Here is a 12,441-nt window from a genome sequence, read left to right as displayed (position 1 = left end):
CTCAATAAATGCCCTGATTTGCCATGTAGGCTCCAGAAAAGAAAATAGCACTGCTCTCAAAAAGTCTGGTCCAGTCAAGGGGACAATGGTCTTAGGTAGGCCCTTGTCTGCCCAACTCATACTGTTAAGGACAAACTAACAGTACCATCCCACTGCAACAAATCTTTTGCCCATGGAGCAAACCCCACCAGAGGTTTGAACAGAACACAGCTCATGAATTCTCATACTGCCAGCCTGGTAGAACTCCATGCCAGCTCTGCAAGAAGGGCACCATCACCAATAGAGCCATCTTGCACATCTGAAGGGCCCACAATACATAGCCTCTGCTATCCAGAAGAGAAGCAAGCAAAGATGGCACTTAACCAAACTAGCTGCCCCTACACAAATGATTATATATTTTTCTTTTCTTTTAAGAGACTCTTAAAAAGTCTCTTTTAGGGTCTCTGTGCCAATATCTGGCTTTTTTTTTTTTTTTTTTTTTGGTAGAGATAGAGTCTCCCTATGTTGTCCAGGCTGGTCTTGAACTCCTGGGCTCAAGCAATCCTCCTGCCTCAGCCTCCCAAGGTGCTCAGATTACAGCTGTGAGCCACCACAACTGGCCTGATTATATATTTTTCTATAACATGCCTACTGAGTCTCAGTTTGCCCTAAGTCTAATTTCACAGCAGAGTATATTCAGCAATTAGAAACGAGAATGGCTTTTTCTACCCATGGATGCCGCTGAAAACATCATTAAAGTCTCTCTTCCCACTGCTATCACGTCTAAGACAGAGTATCTTAAGTAGTCCCAACAGCTGTAGAAGTTCTTCATCAGAGAGTTGGGCTTTGAAATGACCAGTGAGGGTCCAATGAGCCATTCTGAGCAACAGGGAGCACTCACAGACTGTGGTAATGAGAGATCCAAATACCAAGTGCTCCAGGGGCTTTGGGTTTGTCACATATGCCACTGTGGAGGAGGTGGATGCAGCCGTGAATGCAAGGCTACATAAGGTGGACAGAAGAGCTGTATCAAGAGAAGATTCTCAAAGACCACATGCCCACTTAACTATGAAAAGGATATTTGTTGGGGGCTTTAAAAAAGATACATTTTAAATTTAAAAAAAAAAATTTTTAAATTAGCTGGGTATGGTGGCATGTGCCTATAGTCCCAGCTACTCAAGAGGCTAGGGGAAGATCGTTTGAGCCTGGGAGGTAAAGGCTACAGTGAGCCATGCGCACACCACTGAACTCCAGCCTGGCCGACAGTGTGAGACTTTGTCTCAAAATAAATAAACAAATATTTTTAAAAGAAATACTGGCTGGGTGCAGTGGCTCATGCCTGTAATTCTAGCACTTTGGGAGGCCGAGGCAGGGGATCACTTGCCCAGGAGTTCAAGACCAGCCTGGGCAGCATGGCAAGACCTCATCTCTACAAAAAATACAAAAATTAGCTAGGTGCAGTGGTGCGCACCTGTAGTCCCAGCTACTCGGGAGGCTGAGATGGGAGGATCACTGGAGCCCAGGAGGTCCAAGCTGCAGTGAGCTGTGTTCACACCACTGCACTCCAGCCTGGGCAACAGAGCAAGACCTTGTCTCGAGAGAAAAAAAAAGAAATACCATACTGTGAATGGCCACAACTATGAAGTTAGGGATGCCCTGACAAAGAAAGAGATGGCTAGTGTTTCATCTAGCCAAAGAGGTCGAAATGGTTCTAGAAACTCTGGTGATGGTCGTGGAGGTGGTTTTGGTGGGAATGACAACTTTGGTCATGGAGGAGAAACTTCAGTGGTTGTGGTGACTTTGGTAGCAGCCATGCTGGTGGTGATCTGGTAGCAACAGGGATGGCTATAATGGATTTGGTAACAACAGTGGTTATAGAGGGGCAGCCCTGGTTACGCTGAAGGAAGCAGAGGCTATGGAAGTGGAGGCAGGATTATGGAAATCAGGGCAGTGGCTACAGCAGGAGTGTCAGCTCTCACAGCTATAACAACGATGGAGGCAGAAGCAGCTTTGTTGGTGGCAGTGAAAGCAATTTTGGAGGTGGTGGAAGCTACAATAATTTTGGCAATTATAACAATCAGTCCTCAAATTTTGGATGCACGAAGGGAGGAAACTTTGGAGGCAGAAGCTCTGGATTCTATACTGGCCAAAACACAAAACCAAGGCAGCTGTGGTGGTTCCAGTCAGTAGCTACGGCAGTGGCAGATTTTAATCACTGCCAGAAAAATGCTTAGCAGAAGAGAGCCAGAGAAGTGACAAAGAAGCTACAGGTTACAACAGATTTGTGAACTCAGCCAAGCACAGTGGTGGCAGGGCCTAGCTGCTACAAAGAAGACATGTTTTAGACAATATTAATGTGTATAGGCAAAAAAAAAAAAAAGTAGGACTGTGTGACTAATTGTATAACAGGTTATTTTAGTTTCTTTTCTGTGGAAAATGTAAAGCATGCCAACAAAGAGTTTTAGTGTAGATAATTTTTTTTACTCATGCTGTTGATTGCTAAATGTAATAGTTTGATCGTGATGCTGAATAAATGTGTCTATAAAAAAAGAAATGAAAATGAATCAAAGAAGAGATAAAACTATAAGAAGAAAAACTATAAGAGGCAATCATAAGAATGTATATAGGAATCTAGGTACTGGGGTAATAGTGCAAGAGGCCCTGAAGACATGCTTTGATTCATACAAAGAAAAGTTAACACTCTAGTCACAATAATCTGTAGGAAGAAAGACTTACTTCAGAAATGGCAAAAATTTTAAAAGATCTGTAACTGGGGTTACAGTCCAGTTATGCAGAAAAGTTACCAGTAGGAGGCTGAATACATGAGGCCTCAATAGAGCACCCCTTCAGACTTCTACTAAGGCTCTTGAGTAATCAGCAAGGCTTTTAAGATGACTTATAAAAATCTCAGGTCCTTCATCGGAACCCAAGGAAATGAAGCTGAAGCAGGAGAACAAGGGGAAAATTAACCAGCCTTCCAACTTTGTCTGCCTCATTCTAAAAGTTACATAGTAGACCATTTGTCATCCATGCTGTCCCACAAAGAGTTTTTGTTTATGATTTATGACAGGTTTATGCTACTTCTACTTGAATATCTATATTTCCCATGTGGTTTTTATGTTTAATATTAGGAGAGCAGGGCCGGTTAACATTTAGGGAGTTATCTGTTTCCATTTTGAGGTGGCCAATATGGAAATGTGGAATTTTTATAAAGGTTATAAATGTTTGGCATAGTACTTTTGGTACATTGTGGCTTCACAAGGGCCAGTGTTAAAACTGCTTCATGTCTAAGCAAAGAAAACTGCCTACACATTGGTTTGTCCTGGTAGGGAGTAAAAGGGATCATTGGTTCCAGTCACAGGTGTAGTAACTCTGGGTACTTTAAGGTTTGGAGCACTTAAACGGCTGTGGTAGAAACAATATCCCATGGATATCACGTTACATCTTTTTTGTTTTGTTTTGTTTTTTTGTTTTTTTTTGTTTTTGAGACGGAGTCTTGCTCTGTCACCCAGGCTGGAGTGCAGTGTTGCGATCTCGGCTGGCTGCAAGCTCCGCCTCCCGGGCTCACGCCATTCTCCTGCCTCAGCCTCCGGAGTAGCTAGGACTACAGGCGCCCGCCACCACGCCCGGAGAATTTTTTGTATTTTTAGTAGAGACGGGGTTTCACCGTCTTAGCCAGGATGGTCTCAATCTCCTGACCTCGTGATCCACCCGCCTCGGCCTTCCAAAGTGCTGGGATTACAGGCGTGAGCCACCGTGCCCGGCCCTTTTTTTTTTTTTTTTTTAATACTTGTTTATTTTTTTATAGAGACAAGTTCTCACTATGTTGACTAGGCTGGTCTTGAACTCCTGGCCTCAAGCAGTCCTCCTGCCTTGGCCTCCCAAAGTGCTGGGATTATAGGTGTCAGCCACCACACCTGGCCCACATGTTACATCTTGTATATCTATGGAATATTCAATCTCACTGTGCACACCTTTGACTACGGCTGCAGAAGTGTTCCTTTAGACAAAGTTGTGACCCATTTTACTCTGGATAAGGGCAGAAACAGTTCACATTCCATTATTTGTAAAGTTACCTGCTGTTGGCTTTCATTATTTTTGCTACACTCATTTTATTTGTATTTAAATGTTTTAGGCAACCTAAAAACAAATGTAAAAGTAAAGATGCAGTAAAAATGAATTGCTTGATATTCATTACTTCATGTATATCAAGCACAGCAGTAAAACAAAAAAAGAAAAACCCATGTATTTAACTTCTTTTTTTTAGGTTTTTTGCTGTTGTGATTTTTTTTGATACTTGCCTAACATGCATGTGCTGTAAAAATAGTTAACAAAGAAATAACTTGAGATGATAGCTAGCTTTGTTTAACATCTTATGAAATTTTCATTAATAATCCAAGCATAATTGTTAAGAACACGTGTATTAAATTCATGTAAGTGGAATAAAAGTTTTATGAATGAAAAAAAAAAACCCTTCAGGTCCTCAATGGCCAAAAGAACCAGGGTTTCTGGTACCCCACCATCCATTACACAATATTCTAAACCCTGAGATATCTACCCAACTTTCTAGTTAGATCCTGAACTCTAAGGCTATCTTATACATGTTTGAAGTGACTCAGGCACACACATTTTGGTACTTTCTCTCTCAGGAAGGTAGCTTGTGATTGATCATGCAAACCTAGACCAGCAGGCCTCTCTAACCATGTGAGGCCTGAGATTGCAGGGAGAGCAGTGGAAACCAAGGCAAGGCAAAAACTATACTGAAAAAGAACAGCTCACCACTGGCGCAGAGAAGAGCAGGGTAACAGTTTTTGTGTTATTTCGGAACAGTTTGTGCTGATGAGCTTTTTGTTGTGGTAACATTCCTCTAAAAAGAACATTTTATTCCTCCCCTCATTGACAAAGCAACTCAGCAGGATGTAACAAAAAAAAAAAAAAAAAAAAAGGATGAGGAGCATATAACAAAGATATCCAAGAATTTATAGATCTTGGGTTACATCACCTTCTTCATCCATTCCCCAGTTTTCTGGCCAGGCCCTGGGACAGTGATCAGGATGCCACTAGGCCTCATTCACCCCCAGGAACATGGCTGTATTCTCAGGTTAGACAAATAAAATTTTGATCCTTTACAGGTCAGTGACACTTCTGGATGTAACCAAATTTCAGATACTTACATCATGGTCGTTGTCTTTGCTCAAGAACCTACAGTTGCCTGGTTCAACAAGTATACATATCTCAGCCTGGGCCCCACTTTCCTTTCCAACTTTTTGTTCTGTGGTTTTCTACCACAGTCCCTGTCTAACCAAACCAACCCACTATATTTCTTACTACCTCTACAGCTTTGCTCACACTGATTCTCCACTACTCAGTAAGCCCAACCCTTTCCATTCTTCCAAATTTTATTTTTTATCCAGGAAGTCTATTTTTCCTCTTCCTTTAAATTCCTTAAACATTATCTGGTTCATCCTTACAGACAAATCCCCTCTGTTGACCAATCAGTGAATTTTGTGTTTTGTTTTGTGTTTTGTTTTGTTTTAGAGACAGGGTCTTGCTCTGTTGCCCAGGCTGGAGTGCAATGGCATGATCATAGTGCACCACAGCCTCGACCTCCTAGGTTCAAGTGATCCTCCAGCCTCAGCCTTAGAGTAGCTGAGACTACAGGTGTATGCCACCACACCCAGCCAATTTTTTTTTTTTTAGAGACAGGGTCTCGCTGTGTTGTCCAGGCTAGTCTCAAATTTTTGGCCTCAAGCTATCCTCCTGCCTTGGCCTCCCGAAGTGCTGGGATTACAGGCATGAGCCACCACACCCAGATTCAGTGGAGTTCTGTATGCTACTTGCCCATCTTCAGTGATAGGGAGTTCACTGTCTACAAAGGAAGCCTCTTCTATGACAAGATAGCTCTCACTGTTAGTCAATTCTTTATTCTAAAAGAAAATGCCTACTTTTTACTTTCCCCACTTTACTTTGGACCTGGTTCTGCTCTTAGAATAGGAGAAACAATACAGCAGTACTTAAGAGCATGGGCTTTGAAATCAGATCTGCACTGATATTCACTGTGTCCCTGAAGAAAATGCTTAACCTTTCTAAGGCTCCATACCCTAGTAATAATACCAACTTCATAAATCTGTTGAAGTTAAAAGAGTAACTATGCAAAAAGCTTAACACTGTGACTGGCATAAGGTAAGAGTTCAATCAATGAGAGCTAGTATCATGGTTTTCACTTTACTATCATCATTACTTAAGTCTGATTGATTTACTTCTTATGTATTTAAAGATAGAAATTATATTACCTGAGTCTCCTCTTCTCCAGGCTAAAGTCTCTTCACTAGACTTTAAGTTATATAAAGACAGACTGTATCTGTTTTATTTACTGTCCCATCTCCACGCCTAGCACAGTGCATGGTACATAGACGCTTAATAAACATAATTGTGTTGAATGCTCTTTGTTTCATACTTTCCAAACTCTTCATCACTCATGTCACTCCTCTCTGTATAGGCCCTCACTGTTCCTCACATTGGATCTGACAATGTGGGATCCAAAATTGAACTCAAAACTCAAAGGTAGGCTGGCAGGAAAGAGAGAATGGGGCTATCTCCCCCATCATGATATAACTACATCACTATTGAAGATTTGGCATAACTTGGTAGCTTCACCAAACTACTGGTATATGTTGAGCTTTAAATGAACAAATTTTTAAATCTTTTCACACATAATGACCTTATACTCTGGGATCTGCTGAGCCACAGGTACAATAATGCCAAAAGATGAAACAACAATAGAGCTTTTTTCCATTTAGAGACTCCTCTAACTCTTACTATCTAGACCACTCAACTGGCTCCCAAAAACTTCAGCCTGGAATTCAGAATGATCTTTCTAAAACAATTTGTTTCTTCTTCCCAAATAGAGTATAAACTCCCAGAGGGCAGGATCTGGGTGTCTTATCTTCTATCCCTCATGCCAACACAGGGCTGAGAACAGACTGATGCCCTCCATCTATAGCAGGATTGCAAGAAGGATCCAAGGAAACCATAGAGACCAGCCTCAGGGATCTCTCTCCCTCCCAAACAACACAGCTTAGTCAGTGTTACACAACTAGCCAGTAGGCAGGGGGCAGCCAGCCCAGGCACAGACACAAGCATAAAGCCTACACTCTGACAGGCTGACTCCTGGAGGGCTGCTCTTCTGGGAGCCATCTTCCCTGATAGGGATGAGTTCCTAAAGAACAAGCCAGCAGAGAACATCTCTCCCCAGGGAAGAGGCTGTCTAAGTAGCTTTCAAAGACTAATTCACACAGGAAGAAAAGAGAGCCATAGCAGGATGGGAGAGCTCACCTCATCACTTTCTTCCACATCCACATCACCATTGGCATCATCGTCCATCAGTTTGTGGATGTTACGGACTGCCTCGAAGCTGAGTTTCTCATCCTCACTGTGACACAGGGGCTTGTCAATTCGGCAAAACTCTGTGTAAGAAAAGCAATAGACAAAATTACTCAGAGCTGCCACCCAGAACCTATCACCCACCTGTGTCAGCATCCTTAGCTTCTAGCATCGGACTCTTCATGTAGGCACTTAACTGGCTACTTGTACAGTGACAGAGGTGTTTCATCTAGACTTTAACTGTCTCCCCAAGAAAATGCTGAGCTCCCCCACAAGGACAATGCTTTATCACCCTAATAGTTTCTTGGCAGGGAAGTCTTGCATAGGACTGGGAGTATACTGGGATCTAGACAAGAATGTGAATCAGTAACTCACAAATGAGAGAAAACATAAATAGCCAATGAACACAGGAAAAAATTTGGCCTCATTAGTAATCAAAGAAATACATATTCAATTGAGCTATTATTTTTAATCAGCCAAATACACAAATGTAAATCAACATAATCTTTCTGGAAACAGAACAACAGCCAATTAGTCCCAGTGCCCACATAATGTGTAATTTTCCTTTTTGTTCATTTTGTCAGTGCTGATACATATAAGGTCAGCCATTGACTGGGGAAACCTCTCACATCTCATGCCTTCTCATAGACAGTTATATCAGGCAAATATTTTTTAGATATCTGAAGGTCCTGAGCTCATCTGATACAACACCTTACGTGGTCTGGGATACGGTTTCTTCTGCCTACCATTACATGTCCATGTAGCAGTAAAACCAGGACAAGAGCCTAGGCCACCTTAGCTCTTTCTGTGACACCTAGTCCTCTCTTACAAGCCTGGAAAACACCTAGTCTGAATGATGCACACAATAGGAAGAACCTGAAATCTAGGCTTAGCTCTACCATGTGATCTAGGGAGGTCATTTCTCTTCTCCAGGCCTCAAGATCACTATTTGAAAAAGGTATTTTGACTGAAGTTTCTAGTATTTCTTCCAATTCCTAGATGCTAAAATTCCTCTTTCCTTTTGACCTGGATCTCGACAACTACTTCCTTGGCAAAATACTTTTCAGATGACCCTCAAAGAAGATAGATCTTAACTTCCTAGGCAACAGAAGAAGCTGTCACAGGACAGAAAGTAAGGACAGGTTGAAGAGGCTGTGGTTGTGACGCCTTTTAGAAGGCACTAATCAAAGACCTAAAATACCCTAATCCATTTAATCATCTACTTGTCTGCCAGCCAAAGACAGTGATAAGACTAGACAGGTCACCTCTCTACCTCTTGCTAGTTATTCAAATCCTTTTCAAAATAAGGGAGGAGTATAAATATTAAATTTTAAAGTGTTCCAGATGTGATTCAATAGAAGTATGTTGAACATTGAAGCTCACCAATGTTAAGTGATGTGCCAAAGTCAAAGGCAGCTAAAGAGCCACAGTGAGAGCCCAAGTCTGCTGACTCCCAGGCCAGCACTTCAAAATTCCATTTTCACCACTGCCTTTTTGCTAGGGTGACCAGATAGCTGGCCTTGTGTTGCTTTCATCTTTTAGAAGCCACAGGTGATAATATGGGCAAGAAGAACATTGAAGAAATGGGGTTTTTTTTGGTTTTTTGTTTGTTTGTTTGTTTTTTGAGACAGAGTCTCACCCTGTTGCCCAGGTTTGAGTGCAGTGGCATGATCTCTGCTCACTGCAACCTTCGCTCCCTGGGCTCAAGCAATTCTCCTGCCTCAGCCTTCCGAGGAGCTGGGATTACAGGCATGCGCCACCACGCCCGGCTAATTTTTTGTATTTTTAGTAGAGACGGGGTTTCAGCATGTTGGCCAGGCCAGTCTCGAAGTCCTGACCTCAAGTGATCCGCCCACCTCGGCCTCCCGAAGTGCTGGGATTACAGGCATGGGCCACGACGCCCAGCCTGCAACGGTTTGATAAAAGAAAAAAAGTATGATGAACAGTATGCATACAAAAAGAAATATCTCTGCATAAACTTATTTCTCTCTACATTTGTTCTGCTAAATTGGGGAGTGGGATGAAGGGGTAGTGGGAACTTAGGGAGAGAGCAGAATACACCCAAAGATTAAGGCATTGTTTCTCTACTACCTCACCAACAAAAACATATATAATTGCATATTAGAGCTTTTTGATCAGCCCATGATATGCCCATTTAAACATTTATTGAATGTTCTTCATATATCAGGCCCTGTGATCAGCATGGGGCATAAAAACATGAATCATATCTCGTTTTTCTCTCAGAAGGCTAATTACAAAAGTGGGAGAGACAAGCAATTAAAACACTATGTGCTAAGTGCCATGATAGAAAGGATCATAATTAAGTATCAGCAAATTTTTCTGTAAATGGCCAGATAGTAAACAACTTAGGATCTGTCAGCCATATAGTCTCTGTTGCACAACTTAACTCTGCCATTGTAGCACAAAAGCATCCGTAGACAAAATATAAGTGAATGAACTTGAATGTGTTCTAATAAAACTTTATTTATAAAAGCAGGCAGTAAACTGGATTTGGCCCACAGGCCATAGTTTGTTGAACCCTGTTCTAGAATATCATAGGTAGCATACCTAAATCATATTGGATTGACCTAAAAGAAAGAAATCCAAGGCTGGCTGTGGTGGCTCACACCTGTAATCCCAGCACTTTGGGAGGCTGAGGTGGGAGTTCCCTTGAGCCCCGGAGTTAAAAGACTAGCCTGGGCAACATGGTGAAACCCTGTCTTTACAAAAATGTAAAAAATTAGCCAGGCATGATGGCACACACCTGTGGTCCCAGCTACTCAGGAGGCTGAGGTAGGAGGATCGCTTGAGCCCACGAGGTTGAGGCTGCAGTGATCCATGTTTGTGCCACTGAACTCCAGCCTGGGCAACAGAGCAAGACCCTGTCTCAAAAAAAAAAAAAAGAATTAAAGAAAGATAGAAATCCAATCTTTTCATTAGCCTGTATCCACACATATCCTACGTAAAGCAAAACTTCTAATAGGCTTTTTAAAATAATGGAAACAGTTTACCAAGCTCTAGGGTTTGGGGCCTCCAGGCTGCACCACTGGCCTGAGGTCAATTAACCAGCACCTTTCCCAAAAACCTACAAGATCCAAGAAGTTTGGGCTTCAAATACCCAGTCTCTGGTTTGTAACCTAATCAGACAGACAGGTGACCTTTGCTGCTAGCATCAGCTGACATAGAGAACGATTAAAGGGATTGAGGGTTAGGGAGTACAAAAGCTTGATTCTCCTATGGCCATTGAATCCTGTACAGAAAAACCATGTCAGCCAAAACTCACAAATAATTCCTTCAACCAAGCATGTCCTAAGCAGTCTCTCTGTTCTTCCTGAGACCTTTCCTACCTTCTCTTACGCATTCCAATCTGGCAAGGTTTCCCACAACCATCTGGAAATACCTTCAAAGAGCCATCCATTTAGCAACACATAACTACAGTGAAAAAGCCTGGACTTAGAGTCAGAACACTATCAAAATCCCATCTTCACCAATTACAAACCATAAGATATTGGACAAGTTAATTTATTTGAGCCTCCAATTTCTCATTTGCAAAATAAGGATAATAATCTGCTGCACAGACTTTTTAAAAATAAAATCACATTTGTTAAAACATCCAGCATAGGGCCTGGTGTAGGCTGACATTTAATACATTTGAAGTATCCTTCTTTACCCCCAGAGCAGCAAGTAAACAGTTCCCATCTTCTTTTAACTTCGGCCACTTTCCCTGTCTGACTATGAAGAATCAAATATAGGAGGTATAATCCAATCAAACTGACCAGTCATATGTTCCAAGTGAGTGGGAAAGTGGCTCTTTGCAAGACTCTGACAGCAGCCTGTACTCCCACAACATTTATATGCTATCACTGGTAACATTCAACATACTGGGTTTAATGTGTCTTCCCCACCAGACTGTGATCTCCATAAGGGATTGGTACCATGTCCCCAACAGCAACAAAAAGCCAGGTTCTTGATAAGATGCTCAGTAAACGTTTTTTTAAAATGAATACCTAAATATTAACTCTACAACTATGTGTAGGATTTCTCTAGAGAAAAAAGAGAAGAGTTCTAGGCAAAGAAAATAGCATAGGCATATGTTTTTAAACTTTTTGGTCTCAGGACCCTTTTATATGCATAACGTCTTTTAATTACAAAGAACTGTTTAATATTTACCATATTAGAAAGTAAAACAGATGCAGCCATAAAAAAAAGAACGAGATCATGTCCTTTGCAGGGACATGAATGGAGATGGAGGTCATTATCCTTAGCAAAAGAACACAGGAACAGAAAACCAAATACCACATGTTCTCACTTCTAAGTAGGAGCTAAATGATGAGAACATATGGACACACAGAGGGAAACAACACACACTGGGGCCTTTCGGAGGGTGGAGGGTGGGAGGAGGAAGAGGATGAGGAAAAATAACTAATGGGTACTAGGATTAATACCTGGGTGATGAAATAATCTGTGCAACAAACCCCATGTCAGAAGCTTAGTTATGTAGCAAACCTATACTTGTATCCCTAAACTCAAAATAAAAGTTAAAATTTAATTACCTACATTGCGTTAATGAATATTTAGCAACATAAAACTTTTGCAAACTGCCTCAGTAAGATTTTTTCTAGATTGATAATATGTTTCATAAGGTACAGATCAGAGCATTTCAAATAAAATTTCCACAAAATTTTTAATTAAAAAGGGAAAGTAAAACACAAATTTTTATATTTAGTTATTAATTCATTTTATTTCTTCTTAATAATCAAAACAGATGAACACTAAACGAGTAACACTAAACTCACTGTAGAACAGATAAGCCAAAATAACAAACAATTGTTAAAGTCTTTGTATACATACTCCCAGAGCAAGACTTTTCTAAAAAGTCAATAAACAACAGATGTTGGTGAGGATGCAGAGAAAAGGAAATACTCATACACTGTTAGGGGAATGCACCAGTACAACCTCTATGAAAAACAGTATGGAGATCTCCCAAAGGACCAAAATTAGGCAGCTAGCCAAAGGATAAGAAAGGATAATAAATCATTATATAAAGAGATAGCCACCACTCATGTCTGTTGCGGCACT

The 12,441-nt window shown here is 41.2% G+C and overlaps 1 protein-coding gene across 5 annotated transcripts in view; it reads right to left on the bottom strand.

Moving 5' to 3' along the window:
• Positions 1 to 12,441, bottom strand: part of STIM1 (stromal interaction molecule 1) — a 238,412-nt gene that overhangs the window by 117,809 nt on the left and 108,162 nt on the right. For all 5 annotated transcript variants that reach the window (XM_004050497.5, XM_019036629.4, XM_019036628.4 and 2 more), the window contains exon 2: positions 7,315 to 7,445. In XM_004050497.5, the coding sequence (XP_004050545.1) occupies positions 7,315 to 7,445 (131 nt within the window). The remainder of the gene's footprint in view (positions 1 to 7,314; positions 7,446 to 12,441) is intronic.

The sequence above is a fragment of the Gorilla gorilla genome, chromosome 9 (assembly GCF_029281585.2).
Source record: "Gorilla gorilla gorilla isolate KB3781 chromosome 9, NHGRI_mGorGor1-v2.1_pri, whole genome shotgun sequence".
Lineage (NCBI taxonomy): Eukaryota > Metazoa > Chordata > Mammalia > Primates > Hominidae > Gorilla > Gorilla gorilla.
This window is presented reverse-complemented; position numbering and strand designations above follow the sequence as displayed.